At 42.6% G+C, this 15,583-nt stretch overlaps 1 protein-coding gene across 1 annotated transcript in view; it reads left to right on the forward strand.

The window, feature by feature from the left end:
- The window catches only part of DOCK5 (dedicator of cytokinesis 5), a 77,541-nt gene that overhangs the window by 36,801 nt on the left and 25,157 nt on the right, over positions 1 to 15,583 (forward strand). The window contains exons 18-31 of the mRNA XM_069877556.1: positions 259 to 451; positions 1,607 to 1,704; positions 2,566 to 2,655; positions 3,312 to 3,412; positions 4,924 to 5,058; positions 5,798 to 5,909; positions 7,001 to 7,071; positions 8,498 to 8,604; positions 8,983 to 9,119; positions 9,808 to 9,903; positions 10,893 to 10,991; positions 13,553 to 13,647; positions 14,074 to 14,152; positions 14,948 to 15,048. Of these exons, the coding sequence (XP_069733657.1) occupies positions 259 to 451; positions 1,607 to 1,704; positions 2,566 to 2,655; positions 3,312 to 3,412; positions 4,924 to 5,058; positions 5,798 to 5,909; positions 7,001 to 7,071; positions 8,498 to 8,604; positions 8,983 to 9,119; positions 9,808 to 9,903; positions 10,893 to 10,991; positions 13,553 to 13,647; positions 14,074 to 14,152; positions 14,948 to 15,048 (1,514 nt within the window). The remainder of the gene's footprint in view (positions 1 to 258; positions 452 to 1,606; positions 1,705 to 2,565; positions 2,656 to 3,311; positions 3,413 to 4,923; positions 5,059 to 5,797; positions 5,910 to 7,000; positions 7,072 to 8,497; positions 8,605 to 8,982; positions 9,120 to 9,807; positions 9,904 to 10,892; positions 10,992 to 13,552; positions 13,648 to 14,073; positions 14,153 to 14,947; positions 15,049 to 15,583) is intronic.

Below are 15,583 nucleotides of genomic sequence, written 5' to 3' on the forward strand. Positions count from 1 at the left end.
ACTGATGAGAAGAGAGACCTGATGCCTTTAATCACAGTTAAGAGGGGGAAGTAAAAGTATTGTAGTAGGAAGCTATGAAATAAAGAGAGGAGGGAATAAAACCCTCTTAAACTCTAAAGTTAGAGGCCCAAACAGACCGTGTTTGTAAACAGCTGTAGACATGGAAAGGTGTTTAAAACCCTCTCTGGCTGTCCCCAAGGTCAGGTGAGTTGTGCTCAGTATGAGCTAACCCTTGTGTTTGCTGTTTTCAACCAACAGGGTGATAACAAGAAAATGGAAGATGCTAAATGCTATTTAACTCTTCCTTGTACCAAAACCGAGGCAGAGGAGAAGGAGGCCCCCTCGGGCAAAAACCTGCACCACCTGACTAACTTCACACCCACTAAAGACAGCACAAAAGACAGCTTTCAGATTGCCACTTTGATCTGCTCCACCAAACTCACCCAGAATGGTAGGCAAATGTGTATTTTTTGGCATTGCAACATGAGAGGTCATAGTGGTTTGGCTTTAATCTTGCTGTTTCGCGTGTCAGGGCAGCCTAATCCCAGCATTGTTGGCATCATTGCCAGTACAAACAACAAACATGTTCATGCAGCCGTTAAAGACCATGTCACATGAATATTTTCTCCAAACTACCAATGTTAAATGAAACAGATTTGTTGGCATGTATAGAAATGGCACCCATCAGTGACAGCGTGCGTGTGCTTTCAGAATCATACATGTTTAAGGTGAATTATCTTCTTTCCTCTGCTTGTTAAGAATGTAGCTGTTAAAACTGAACTTTTCACGATGCTGTTATGCATTAACTCTGCTTTGCACGCTGCCAAAGCGGTCAAAAGGAAGACTGATGTGTGTATTGCGAATGAATACAGGACATGCTGGTAAATGATGTGAGATTTCCAGTAACTCCAGCACAATTAGGACTGAATCTGACTTTGATTATCCCATCTGATGTGCAATCCAAGCACATTTGCATCTTCATGCACTCCTGCGTGTAACTTCTGTTTTGGAATGTGGCATTCTCTGTCAAGGCTGTGAAGTTTCACGTGTATTCTTGTATCTGAAGGTAGTAAATCAATTTAGTTTCAGAACAGAAATAAATGATGAACATAATTTATTAACATAAAAGATGTGTGTGAAACCTGCCCCACTCCTTTGAAAGCCTCAGCTGTAGTTTATAACTAAACTTGAGGTCCTGGAATGTCCCAGAACTGTGATAAACAGCTCAGCAGCTTAATGTCATTTATAGAAGAGGTTTCAATTTTAACTTTAAGAGCCATCTCCAAGAGGCTGCCCTAAAGTAAACACAAGCATTAGTCATGCACTCTAATAAAATTCCTCGCTTGAGACAGCTTCTCTTGAGTGAATGAGAAGCCTGCAAACCACCAAATGCTTTACATTACCAAATTACATCAAGGTTTCCATTCACAGCAAAACTTTCCTTTCTTGCCCAGACAAAAGCACCACCTCAAGGTAACATTCTCTACCTCAGGGTGACTTCTCCTTGTAAGCTGATTCTAAAAATAACCTCTTGTTCTGCATTGTACATTAAATCAGCTGTGGTGGTGTGATCTGTTCCTAATTGCTGATGCTCTGTCCTTGCTAGTTGACCTGCTGGGTTTGTTGAACTGGCGTTCTAACTCTCAGAACATAGCTCACAACCTAAGGAAGTTGATGGAGGTGGATGGAGGAGAAATTGTCAAGGTATGCATAGAGATTTGAGTCTCCTTGTCATGCAAACACCTGTGTCTGTGCTGGATGTTGACCTTGAAAGGCTGGAATTGTGTGATACTCAAAAGCTCTGTGTAGCCTCAGAGAGCTGTTCAAGCTGCTGAGCAGTGGAACAAAAGAGAGACTCTGCCCGGAGAGTGGAATTCACCAGAATTACTGAAGTTAAATGTTACCAGGATCGGGGACGTAGTGGTGACTTTATTTTCTCCTGTATCCTTACAAAATAGAAGATACATTCAAAGCCTACCTTTTAATTTTTGTTAGTGGCTCCGACTTTCCTTGTTGGGGATGTAGGAACAGAGTGCAGAGCAGACCCGAAGAGCTCACAGTCAGAGCCCCCAGAAAATAGTCTGCTGAAGGGTTTAGGAGGTAAGACTCCCCGTGGTTCCAAGTGTAGATCTTCTGGGATTATGCAAGGTTTACTTTACTGCTGGACAACTGAAGCTAATGCTGCATCATTGCAAACCAAATGTGCTGGCTTAGGACAGTTTGTGTGGTTGATTTGGTCCAGTGCAAGCTTAGAAGTATGTGGACAGAACTAAGTGTATTTAACAGCTCTCCCAATAGGTAAAAAAAAGCAGTAGAACAGAAAAGTGGGGCCATTCAGAGCTGGTAAGATCCTAGTCCTCCTTTCTGGTGTGTGATGATCATGACAAACACGTGAATGAATACAGGACTAAGATCTCTTTTTAAATGTCCTTTCCTGGACAGCTTTTACAGTTCAGCTGGGCTTGGCTGGAAGGGGTAAAATGATCCAAAAGATCAAGCTTCTGTGCAGGATTCCAGAATTAGTTGTCTTTTTCCACCCTTTGACTATTTTTTGTTCCCTTCTAGTTTTTGCAAGACACCCTTGATGCACTTTTCAACATTATGATGGAAATGTCAGAAAATGAAACCTATGACTTCCTTGTGTTTGATGCACTGGTGAGTCTTCTTTAGTGGATTTTGAATACTTATTTTTCAGCCACGTTTTCAGTCTGCTCCTGGCGCTTCTTTTAGACGAACGATTAGTAATTTGCTGCTCCAAGAAATAAATTATGTTTAAATGCTTCTGAAGGCATTTTCAGGAGCTAGCACCAAGCTTTTTAGTAACCACAGTGAAAACAGTAATAAACGTTTGCATAATTTATAGCCGTTTCTTCAGATAACTTCTTGCATTAAGGCAATTTACAGAAGAGAAAAGCTGTATTATCTCTCTGAAGCATAAAGTGAAATGATCTGTTTGGGGTCATGTAGTGGAGGATTTGTGGCTGTAGTGGGAGTAGAGCCTATGCACCCTAAATCCTCATCCAATACTGAGACAGGAGGGATGATTGTGTTGTAATGAAGGGTTGTAATGACTGACTAAAAGACTTCACAAGGAGTTTCTGCATCTTTGGAGAGTGCTGCTATGACCTAGCTTCCCTCTGGTTACTGTTAGAATATGAATAACACTATAGCATTAATGTCATTAGAAAAAAAATCAAACCAAAACTACAACCCTGCAAAATAAATGACATGCAATTAGAGACTGAGCTATATTCAAGTGAGTTAGAGGTTGTGTGGCTCTGAACATCCGTTTCCTTTCCCATTTTTGGCAGGTATTTATTATTTCTCTGATTGGAGACATCAAGTTCCAGCATTTCAACCCTGTACTTGAAACTTATATTTACAAGCACTTCAGTGCGACCCTGGCTTACGTGTAAGTATTGGTGACCACAAACTCGCGGGTTGTCATTCAGACAGTGTCTCACAGATAGTTTAGGTAACTACACTAACATGGTAAAGGCAACCTAAGAGCAGACCAGAGTGTTCCATCCTGTTCTCTACTTTGAGGAGAGGAAGAACCTCAACTTTCTCAGTTGACCCCACCCCAAAAGTACTTTGAGCAGAAGGAAGTTTTAAATAGTCTGTATATGCTGTGTTCTGGGCTGCAGTTTTAGGGGGGTGTTTGTGGTTATGGGTAGCAGAAGCAGAAACGTACGTGGCTGAAATAATTCAAGTGACATTGTGGTTGATGTTAGCAGAGATAAGAACGGCGTTCACCTCCGCTGACCAGACAGGTCAAGGAGGCCACAGACTTCAGGAAAAGACTAAATTCATGGTGAGGTTTAAACATGCAGATTATGTGAGCTTACGCTTAAAGTCTTGCACGTGGACAGAAGCAATTTGCTGTTCTTGGGTGTGTGGATATGGGCAGCAGGAGTAATTCTATTTCTCTGTAGTGTTTTTTTCTGTGGGACTCAAAAGCAGTTTCAGAAATTCAGTTCACTATCGTTAGTCTTGTTTTATCAGGGAGGGAAAAAGCTGATACACAGAATTTGTATGGGTGCATGTGAAAATTCAGTCCTTTGGGTCAACCTGCTGACTTCATGGACCTTAAAATTGAGCCTTGTGGCTTATGTGCCCAAGGATACCCAGGAAGTTGGTGGAGAAGCCAGGAATAACACCTGGATCTCTAGGCTTTCCAGCTCCTTGATCTGCATCCCTCAACCCAAAGGTCATTACCTTCATGGTAACTGGCAACTAAAAAGTTAAAACTGAGGGCAAAACGAGAAACCAAACTCCTTTACCTCTTCTAAAAACCTCTTCTGAATTTTACTGGTATCCATGAAGTCCTGAATTTTCAACCCCTTTTGTTGGGTGTCAACCTAAAGATAATTTTGTGAGGAAATGTGGTTCCACCGAGCTCTGAACTTCCCATCTCCTGGCTTGCTTTCTTCTTCCCTGCCCTGGCCACACAGTCACTACTCACATACAATTTCCTTCTTTCCTGTAACCTATGGAAGAATCATTCTTATTTCTCTTTGCTATAAATAAACTTCTTTGGCTGATTCTGTTGGTCTCAAAGCAGTGAGTGTTACTTCAGAAGAGCTTTGTTCTCCACACCTGAGAGGACCAACGTGTGGAGAAGGTGTCAGTCCAACTTTGAATAGTAATGGGTTTTCCAGCCTCCTGGACACACACAAAAAAAAAAAAGGAAGCTGGACTTTGTAGACAAATTTGTGGACTTCTCTGAGAATTTCTGAACTGGTTATGAAAATCTGGCATCCCACAAAGCCAAACATTTCAGAAAGAAACAGAGTGTAAAGAGGAACCGCTGTCTGTTATCTCTTTACTAGTCTAGAGTTCCTCTTTGGAATGAGGAAGCTGGACTTACACAGAAACTTAACTGGCTCTTTATTTATTCTCCTTTTTGTTTTATTTCCAAAGGAAACTCACCAAAGTCCTGAATTGTTACGTGGGAAATGCTGATGACTCCAGCAAGACAGAATTGCTGTTTGCTGCTCTGAAAGCCTTGAAGTACCTGTTCCGATTCATTGTGCAGTCACGAATATTGTATCTGAGGTGAGGTCGAGGGCGTTGCCATCCTTGCATCTCCTTTTAGAAGTCAGTTAGAGTGTGCAGCTTGGGGCACCATGGGGTAAAAAGGATCTAAAGCTCCTGGAGAGCGTCCAGAAGAGGGCACAGAGTTGGTGAAGAGTTTAGAGGGGGAACTGTGTGAGGAGCGGCTGAAGTCGCTTGGTCTGTTCAGCCTGGAGAAGAGGAGACTGAGGAGAGACCTCATTGCAGGCTACAACTTCATCCCAAGGGGAGGAGGAGGAGCAGGCGCTGAGCTCTTCTCTCCAACACCAATGATAGGTCTTCCTCATTTTAAGAAACAATAAGAGAAAAAGGCACACGGGGTTACTTGTTAGGTGAGCTGAGGGCAACACGTTGTCTAGAAAGGGTCTGGTCAATGCCAGTGGCTTTACCGTAGCCTCAAAACATGCGTTCAGAGATCTACAGGGAATTTTGGAATCCTTTTTTCAGGTTCATTCTGGCTTTTTTTGTTTAATACAGAATGAGCCAGTTGATTCTTGGAACCCAAATAGAGTTTCATGCAATTGGCATTTTAAGAGTGCAGCTTTTCCCTTATACTGTATTTCAGCAGGAATTTGGTGCAGAATCCCCAGTGCCATTTTTACACTCTTGCCTTTATAGGAGAAGACTGCTTTAAGATATTGTTCCGCAGGATAAAATCGTCTTTCAGCTCCTGTGACAGCCCAGATTTATGTGTGTAACTGTCTCTTTCTGTCCTTTAAAGGTTTTATGGGAAAAGTGAGGATGGGGATGAATTTAACGATGCTATACGCAAGCTGTTTCTCTCCTTCAACATCCTCATGGACCGGCCTTTGGAGGAGGCTGTCAAAATTAAGGTATGCGTAATTCGCAGGGAGAGGTAATTCTTTTATTCTTTTATTAGATCTACTGATACACTCTGGGGTGGAGGGAGGTGGAGAACGGGACAAGCTTTTGAGGCGTGCAAAACCCATTCAGATGAGTCACACCACCTCGGAATGTCTGTTTTAATGAACTGCGTGTGGCAGGAAAGGAATATTTAAACCCCAAAGTTTATCAAATAAAGATGAGAGCTGTGGCTTTGCTGAAAACCCTTCAGCACCTGCTAGGATGAAAGCTAACAACCGGCAAAGATGTCATCTACTGCAGCGTGGAAGACACTTCAACCAGTCACACCAGGCTTGAAGGTCGTAAGAGAAAGAAATATTAAACCACTGCAAAAATGGGAATGAAAGTAATGAAAAAACAAATGGTTCCTAAGCATGTCTTAGATTTTATACTTGGTTGTTTTTCTGCTGTTGACTGGATTATGAACCTTCTGTTTGTGCTCAGAGCGGGCATGCAATGAGGCTGCTAAAAGGAATAAAGCCTTTAGATTGCTTTCTTTATTTCAGTTCTTCCAGCCAACATACTTTACTCTGTTTGAATTTGGTTAATTAGCACTTGGGTAATTTAAAGCCCAGCTTTGATTCTCCTGCAGTCAGAGTACCTGCCTGCAGCGGCCACGGAACATCAGAGACACCTTTAGTTGCTGTTGCATGTAGTGAAAGCCTTACTAGGACCAAGATAACTTATTACTGTGTACATGGAAACGCTCTAGTATGCAGAACACTGAGTAGTTTAACTGACTGGTGCTTTTCGTGTCAGGCTATTAATCCCTGCAACTGCAGGATGTTTGTGTAAACGAAAGAACTTGGCTCCGAATCCTTCCTCCTTCACCTTTTCAGCTCTGCACTGCAGATGTGTGGTTGCTGGAGGCTCTTTGGATGCATAAACTTGATGTTAAGCCAGTTCTCTACAGGTGTCTGCATATTGGCTCTTGACAAAAACTAGCTTTGCTCCGTGAGTTGCAGGCATTGTTGAGACTTCACACCCTTTTAGAATGAACTAGTTAAGTCTACCTGGGTTTCCATGTGTGTTTCATGTCCTCGTGTTGTTTTTCTTGCAGGGTGCAGCTTTAAAGTATTTGCCAAGCATCATAAATGATGTCAAACTCGTGTTTGACCCTGTTGAACTCAGGTAACCATACCAAATTTGTTTCTCCTCTAAACCCAGCTTGTCTCTTGGGAAGGATTTTGGACGCTTTCCTAAGAGCCACCCTGGTTATGACATGATGATGCACGTACTGTGCGTGTGTTGGAGGAAGCGCTTGCAGGACTTGGAAAGAAGTCAGTTTAGTTTAAAGGAATCCCTGCATCTCAACTGCTTTTTCTTAGGTGCTTTGAGATTTTAACATTTGAGGAGTGGGAACCGGGATGTTCAAAGGTTGTGCAAGTTTCTAACAATTCTTAACGATCACTTCTGTGGTGAATCAAACTGTATGAGGAAGGCACAGCCTTGGTCAGGAAAACAAAATTTGGTTTTATTCAGGACATTCACAGGATTGGAAAGCTGGGGGGTGCTCTCTGGATCAGGGAGTGCAGCGATAGGACAAGGGGGAATGGTTTTAAGCTAGAAGAGGGGAGATTGAGATGAGATCCTAGGAAGAAATGTTTTGCTGTGAGGGTAGGGAGGCCCTGGCCCAGGTTGCCCAGAGCAGTGGTGGCTGCCCCATCCCTGGAGGGGCTCAAGGCCAGGTTGGATGGAGCTTGGAGCTCCTGATCCAGTGGGAGGTGTCCCTCCCCATGGCAGGAGGTGGAACTAGATGATCTTTAAGATCTTTTACAACCCAAGCCATTCTCTGATTCTATGAATTGCTGTTCTCTGGTGGTCATAGCTTTGTCCAGAACCTCCCAACCATGCCTCCTTGTTCTGACATAAATAATTTGCTCATAAGCCGTAGACAGACAGCAAGCGTACACAGAATTTCATTTAATGGAATCTGAGGTTGAAATGAGTCATCACTCTTGATGAAAGAGGCATCTGGAAGGACGCACTCTTCCTCTTGTATATAGCAGCGTTTCAAGTTTCAGCAGTGTTCTGCTTTCGGTTTGTATGAAAGTAAGGATGATTATCATATACCAGCAGTGGGGGGCAGATAGTCTTGCCTATTCATAAGCTTTTATGGTAGATCCAGAGTGTCTTGGGATGGAGTGTTCATTTTAAGAGGTTTAAGCTTGTGGTTTCTGAATACTGTTCATCTCTTGGTCTCTTCTCCCAAGTGACAGGACAAGAGGGAATGACCTCAAGCTGCGTCAGGGGAAGTTTAGATTGGACATTAGGAAAAATTTCTTCACAGAAAGGGTTCTCAATCACTGGAATGGCTTTCCAGGGAGGTGGTGGAGTCCCTGTCCCTGGAGGTGTTTAAAAGGCAGGTAGATGAGGTGCTTGGGAACACGATTTAGTAGTAGACAGGTATGGTTGGAGCAGATGATCTCTAAGGTCTTTTCCAACCTAATGATTCTACGAGTCTATGACTTAGCCAGATGCAGGACAGTTTAAGTGTAGGATGGAATCATTGGGTGAAAATGCTGACCATCTGCTTACTTTGTGGTTTGTACGCTAGCGTCCTCTTCAGCAAGTTTATCCAGAGCATTCCTGACAACCAGCTAGTTCGACAGAAGCTAAACTGCATGACCAAGATAGTCGAGAGTGATCTGTTTAAACAGTCTGGTAAGTAGTAAGTTGAAGTCTCTGGATTCTGCATGGGGCCACACACCCGTAAAAACAAAAAAGCCTTTCAAGTTCACTCATCCTGTATATCAGTGGTAGCGTACTGTTAGATCCATCTTTAGAAATATTGATCGTGATCCAATGCGCTGATTTAGAAAGAGGCAGAAGGTGAGAGAGCACTATTTGATGCAATATGCGTAATTGCAGGTTATTTGTCACAATCTCTAGTCTGTCATTGGGAATTCCAGTGGATTTAAGCATGTTTCAGTGCCCAAGATAATGTTATTAGCAGAAAGCTACTGCGTGGTGGCCACGTATACTGAACGCTGGAGAAGTTCTTGAGACCAACAAGATGTGGTGCTGTGTGTCATCTTTTAGAATGCAGAGATGCTCTTCTGCCGCTGCTCATAGATCAGCTAAGTGGCCAGCTGGATGACAATTCAAACAAGCCTGACCACGAGGCCTGCTCGCAGCTACTTAGCAGCGTTCTTGAGGTCCTGGACCGGAAAGATGTGGTGAGCATGATGTGTCAGGGGTGCAAATTAAGGTTAATGCTTCTTTTGAGAAGTTATGACAAAGAAACATTCTCAGGTTACGCTTTGAAGAATTAGGAAGTTGTGATGTCTACAGAAATTGTGTTGCTTCTTTGAAATTGTGTAGTTCTTTGAATCTCTGCTCGTGAAATAGCTGTGTCTAAAAATGTGCCATGAAGGGTTGAGTTAGTGGTTATCACTACATACAAAAAGCAATTACTTTCCTTCCTAGGGACCAAAATGTTATTCCCAGCTACTTCGGTGGCTTGTTGAATCATTTGGAGCAAGTCATAAGAGTATTAGATTTCTTGTTTTCTCTGCCATGAAACAGGGACAAGGATCATTATTCAGTCAGGAGAACACTGTTACTAACCACGTGAATCTTGGGAATTGATTCTATGTTGCTGTGAAAGGAAAGGTTTGAACTGAAGAGCTGTTTGGTTTAGCTCTGAGGGGATGAACTAATGAAGCTGGTGTAGATCAATTATGCTACCTCTCCACCAAGTGTATACACATACCATTTCAATCGATTGCTTATGTGTTATAAACCTTTTTTGCATCCTCTAATAACAATTAACCACTGCCAGGGCAGCTCTCCCACACAGGGAGCGCTCTATAGAACGGGATACATGAAGAATTGGCTCAAGTTTTCCGTATTGAATATCCCCAGGGACCCACTGCTGTCCACATCCAGCTGATCATGGAACGCCTGCTGAGGAGAATAAACCGCACAGTGATAGGAATGAGCAGACAGTCTCCACACATTGTGAGAGCCTCTTACTTCCTTCAGTTATTGCTTTACCATTTGCTGTAGTGGAATTTATTCTCCTGGGAGATGTTAGTGTGTAGCAGTGGTTTATGAAGTCATCTTTCCGCTTCTTGCAGGGCTTCTGTGCCACTAAAACATTGGGTTTGGTGCTTTTCTGAGACCAGGTACTAGGATACCAATTGTCCAATTCCAGCAGCAGTTTGAACTAAGTCACGGTTGGCTGTGATTTCAAGTTTCTTTGGGCCCTTGTGCACAGAGAATTTTGTTTCAATGCAGTTTCTAATGCGCGAGGAGCCTTTGCTGAAAAAAAAAAAGCTCATTTGTCACTTTGCCTGAATAGGATTAAATGCTGAAGGGGCATTTCTGACTCCTGGGTGGCATCTTAGAAGGTGTCAGCAAGTTGGTAGGTTTTAATTTACCTTGTACGGAAGGATGAAAAAATTAAGAGCTGGGAGTGTATAGCAATTTTGATAACTAGGGTGAAGTAATTGCTATATGTCAGCTGCAAGAAAAGCCCCTTAAGGTACAATGAAGTGGTTCCTATATATATACGTATATATATGTATATATTCCACTGTTTTGAGGTTGTGTTTCGCTTGCAAACTGTGATCTCTGGGGAGAGAACAAGCTGTACCCACAGATCGTATTCAAATTTAGGAAGTCTTGACTGGTTTAGGGTAGAGAACTAACCAGTCGCACAGGCTGATGTCTGGACAGGTGAGCATCAGTGATACTTGGAAGGGAAGCCCAGGGCAGGGGTGGAGTCTCCATCCCTGGAGAGGATCAAAGAATGTCTAGATGTGGCACTTCAGGACATGGTTTAACAGGCACAGTGGGGTTGGGCCGATGGTTGGACTGGATGAGATTAAAGGTCTTCTCCAACCTGAATGATTCTATGATATTTGACTAGGCAGAGCTCGGGGTGTGTATGCAACACTTTGAACTTAACAGAAGAATAATCAAATGTTTTGTTTTTCCTATTCCAGGGTATTTTTGTGGCCTGCATGACAGCCATCCTGAGGCAGATGAGTGATTTCCATTACAACCATTACATCAATACTTTCAAAACCAGGCAGGACATTATTGTAAGTCAGCCTGGCTGGGGATTAGATCAGTCCTCAAAGAATTGCACTCTGCTTCCGAAAGGTCATTTCAAGCTACTGTGTTCAGTTTGGAGTGATTATATTGCACTCATCAGCAGTGACTTCTGGGCACCTAATGCCACAGCCACTGGGGAATATCTGAATGCATCATCGCTGCTGGGACTGCACAGTGGATGTTGCTGACTCAATAGAGTCTGAGAAGAGCATTTGTAGCATTGGGGAAAAACACATTTAATGATTATTTAATCCCGTGCAAGTGAAAAGTCAGGAACCAGAGGAGTGACTGAAGATTAAAAGGAAAAGCGTTTTCCCCTCACTTGCTCTCGTTGTGATCCTATTCCCTTTATCTACTTATTTCTTTATTCTCCTCCTCTACAGTTCAATTAAATGCTTTAGTTTTGCTTTACAGGGCAGCAATGGAAATAGTTCCCTTTGCATTAAGAATTGCGTACGATTCATGTCCCCATAGCCTTTCAATATGAAATCAGGGGAAACATTAGGTTTTGTTTTGTTAGTTTGGGGCTTTTTTGTGGCCCTCAGTATTAACAGCTCTGTCCAGAACAAGTCAGCACCAAAACCAATATTTATACAAGTCTCTGAAGCGTGACACAGCAGCTTCTCTGGCTTCTTTGTCCCCATGCTCCTTGGTTTGCAACTCGGAAGTGGTTTCTTATTGAAATGCTGGCTGGGGAAGAGCCTAGACTTGTGTTCTTCCTGTAAAAGCTCCATCAGAAACCACAAGAAGGTGTTTGTAATTCATTTGGGGTGGCAAGGTGATCTCCCTTTCCCTGTACAGTCGGAATTGGATGCAATCTGTTGAGCAACATAGCCACCTACAGGACATGCACCCATCTGTCACTTCTGCATCTAAGGCTGCATTGTCCAAAGAACACTCGCCATCTCCTTTTAGAATTGCTTTTTATATTAGCCAAGTAATTTTTGGTTAAGGAAGAAAACCCAAAACCAGGTAGATTCAGGAATTCTGCTAGTGCTCATCGAGGAAATGAGGGTTATGTAGAAATGCTGCATCCAGGAAAGAAGGCAGCTAGGAAGACAGATCTGATGGATTTCAGGAAAAGGTGGGTTCAAGGCAGAATTGAAACAAATTTATGTTGAGTAGGCACCAGCTCAGTTGAAGAGGAGTTCAGCTGTAGCGCAAGTTCAAGGCAAGGTTAAACAGGTACTAAAACCCCTGCCTGAAATAGAAACTTCTCTCTGAAGCTGATTGTAAGTTGAAGAAGTCTTGTTTTACCATATTGTTCTGCATCGTCAAGAACATTTCTTCCGTATTTCAGTGTGTAGGCATAAAGCTTCTGCATGAAGACTTATCAAGATGGTGCTTTATCATCAACACTGCTGTATAAAACCTGCATATCATTTTGATGCTGATGAAAAATAACTTGTAATCCAATTTTTACAAATTTCAAGCCCGTATCTGTGCTGGTGTAGTAGTCGTTAATATCAATAGAGCTTGGCATTTTGGTTTACTCCCATAATTGCTGTTTATTGTTGGGTTTTATTTGCTTTGGTGTGTTCAGCTCTGGCTCTGCATCATTACTTGGTTGGTTTAACACTGTTATAAGTTAATTCATATCTTCAAGGTGCCCTATGTTGAGTCCAAACCTTTCCATCAAGCTCTGATTTAATAATACCTAAAGGATTTTTACTGAGGCAGCACCGAAGGCCCATTTCTTTCCCTACACTGATGTCGCTTGCCAATTCTTTAGAGCAAACTGTTCAGCTCAACAGAAGTTTTTTGGTCATCTGTGCAAGGTGGTGATTTCTCCTGTCCTTCTTTGTGTCCCTCTCATTTTTGAATGCTACTGCGCTGTCTTTGTAGAGAATAGAATCCATTTAAATGCTCACAGGTAGCATTTATATCTGTAGAGACTATAATATCCTGGATATCCTGCTCATCTCTCTTCTTTTTCCTCTTCTTGTTTAATTATCCTCCCAGTTAACTTCACCATCGCCAGGTTTTAAGGTGTGGTGTAGCTTTGTTTGGAGCAGTTTAGTTTTTATACAAAATGTCTTTTGTACAGTGACGTTCTAAACTCTGTGCGTGACTGCATTTTCCGTGCCTCTGTTTAACTCTGCTGCTTAAACTGGGCCAGAATAGACTTAACTGATTGACAGAGTGAAAATACATTATAATTTCCATCTTTAGAGCAGATACTGCATAGGGCTGTTACGCTGTCATCATTCAGATATTTGGAAACAAGTCTTGGAATATTGATTTTGCTTTCTAACCCAACTCGTGCACCAGAACTCCCTACAACGCGGCTTAATTCAAAACAGTAGAGGCAGATTTAATTAAACAGATGAGCATATTCTGTGGAATTATTTCTCCTTCCATAACTGAATGAATGAGATGTCAGAAATAATTTAGTTATTGGAATATACCCACACAATGAGAGATCCTGCTCAGGAGGTGCAGCATATTGATTGCTAATCAATGCAGTCATTAATCAATTGCCTGCATTTGCATTTCCCTGTATTTTCATATCCAACCTGATGGGCTGTGGTTTTTTTTTTTCCAACAGGACTTCCTGATGGAGACATTCATTATGTTTAAGGATCTAATTGGAAAAAACGTCTATGCAGCTGACTGGATGGTCATGAATATGATGCAGAGCAGGTACACAGTTGCTGCTATTTTAAGTCGTGCTGCTGCTTTGGAGCCTTTTTAGTTCTGGAAAGAGGGTGACACATGCAGGCAGGCAGGCTTGCAAATCACCAGAGTTGCATAGACTTGTTTTCTTTACAATCTCAAGGTGGTTTAAATTAGGTCTAGGGTTTGATGTAAGCTAGAAAATGAAGAAAGAAGCTCATTCTTGCTTGCATGACACAGTCATGCAAGTCATCTTCAAAATAGCTCCGCTGTGTCCTAGGGGTGCAGTGTGGAGAGGGGCATGAGAGAGGGGAGATTCAGGTGAGATATTAGGAAGAAATGTTTTCTTGTGAGGGTGGTGTCTCCTGAGCTTACGCGTGGGAGTTGTAAACCCAGAACTGCAATGTTATTTTATCAAGAGTCACCTTTTATTTATGTTTTTACCTCTTCTAGGGTTTTCCTCCGGGCGGTGAACCAGTTTACCTCAGTACTGAACCGTTTCTTTCTGGATCAAGCAAATTTTGAGCTCCAGGTAATAGTCCCATCATTCCTGTATTTTCTTCTGGACCTCGGTCCCGAGAGGCAGGAAGAGCAGAAAAATCCCACTATTAACAGATTTGTTGGTATGGAGCATACACATGGGAAAGTCTTTTAGAGGAAAGCAGCTGAAAGCAGTTCTGAGTTACACGACTGTGGTTAGTGCAGCAATAAGTTGCTTGCAAATACAACGGCTGCAGGCTTGACAAGGTCAAGTTGGGCCACGTGCTGACTAGAGCTAGTTTGTGCTTGACTAGTGGGGAATAAAATATGATATGAGCACCCGCTGTCACTTATTTAGTTGGAAAGTACGAGCTAAAACGGGTGAGAAATTTTAAGTTGCTGTATGCTGCTGGCTTGCCTGCTCTGCCCGTGAACACAGACTCGTCTGCCAGCCTCCTCATAGGTGGAAAAGACCTTTGAGTTCATCGAGTTCAACTGTTGCTCCAGCCCTAAGTCCACCACTAGGCCATGTCCCCAAGTACAACATCTGCTCGTCTTTTGAATCCCTCCAGGGCTGGGGACTCAACCACCTCCCTGGGCAGCCTGGTCCAATGCTAGACAACCCTTTCAGTAAATAAATTCTTCCTAATATCCAACCTAAATCTCTCCGGGTGCATCTTGAGGCTGTTTCACCTTGTCTAGTCTTAGCTACTAGGGAGAAGAGACCAACCCCCACCTTGCTACAACCTCCTCGTTAGCACTTACCAGGGAAATTACAGCATTTGGGGCTGTGTAGATGTAGCTTTTCTTTGCCTTCTCCTATTTTTGACTTGTTTCTCTTCCACAGCTCTGGAATAACTATTTCCATTTGGCAGTGGCCTTTCTCACTCATGAATCCCTCCAGCTGGAGACCTTCTCCCAAGCCAAACGCAACAAAATTATCAAGAAGTGAGTTTGTATTCAGAAAGTTGCCAGGCCTGTTTGCTTTTAAGAAGCTCCATTTGCACTATTCCAGACATCCCGTTGGATCTTAGGACGAGGAGAAGCACGACATGGAAGTGCTTGACTAGCAAATGATGACAAAGGGAGGAAGGACGACTAGGACAGATGTCAGGTCGTTACATTGTGGGTGCCTAAGTCTGGCCAGACAGATGCTGAGCTGTTTGAGCTCAATTTAAGCACCTTGCCAAAAGATTCTTTCCACTGTAAGGTCTGTAATAGAAGGCTTGTGATAGATCCCAAAGCAATGTATTCTGCAATTCCTAAGGTAGGCAAGCAAGAATCCTAAAAGCCCTGCAACTTATTAGTCCTCTCTCTTTGTTTTTCCTTTTTTTTGAAAGTGAGAGCGCTTTATCAACTCAAAAAATAGTGGTTTTTAGTAACTTGGCAACATTCAGAAAGACACTGAACAGCTTTTCCTTCTGCATGTAGCTGGAATCAGGTGTGTAAATATCTTTGTAGAACATGAATTTTGTCAGGGCAT

This window comes from Phaenicophaeus curvirostris, chromosome 27 (genome assembly GCF_032191515.1).
Source record: "Phaenicophaeus curvirostris isolate KB17595 chromosome 27, BPBGC_Pcur_1.0, whole genome shotgun sequence".
NCBI lineage: Eukaryota > Metazoa > Chordata > Aves > Cuculiformes > Cuculidae > Phaenicophaeus > Phaenicophaeus curvirostris.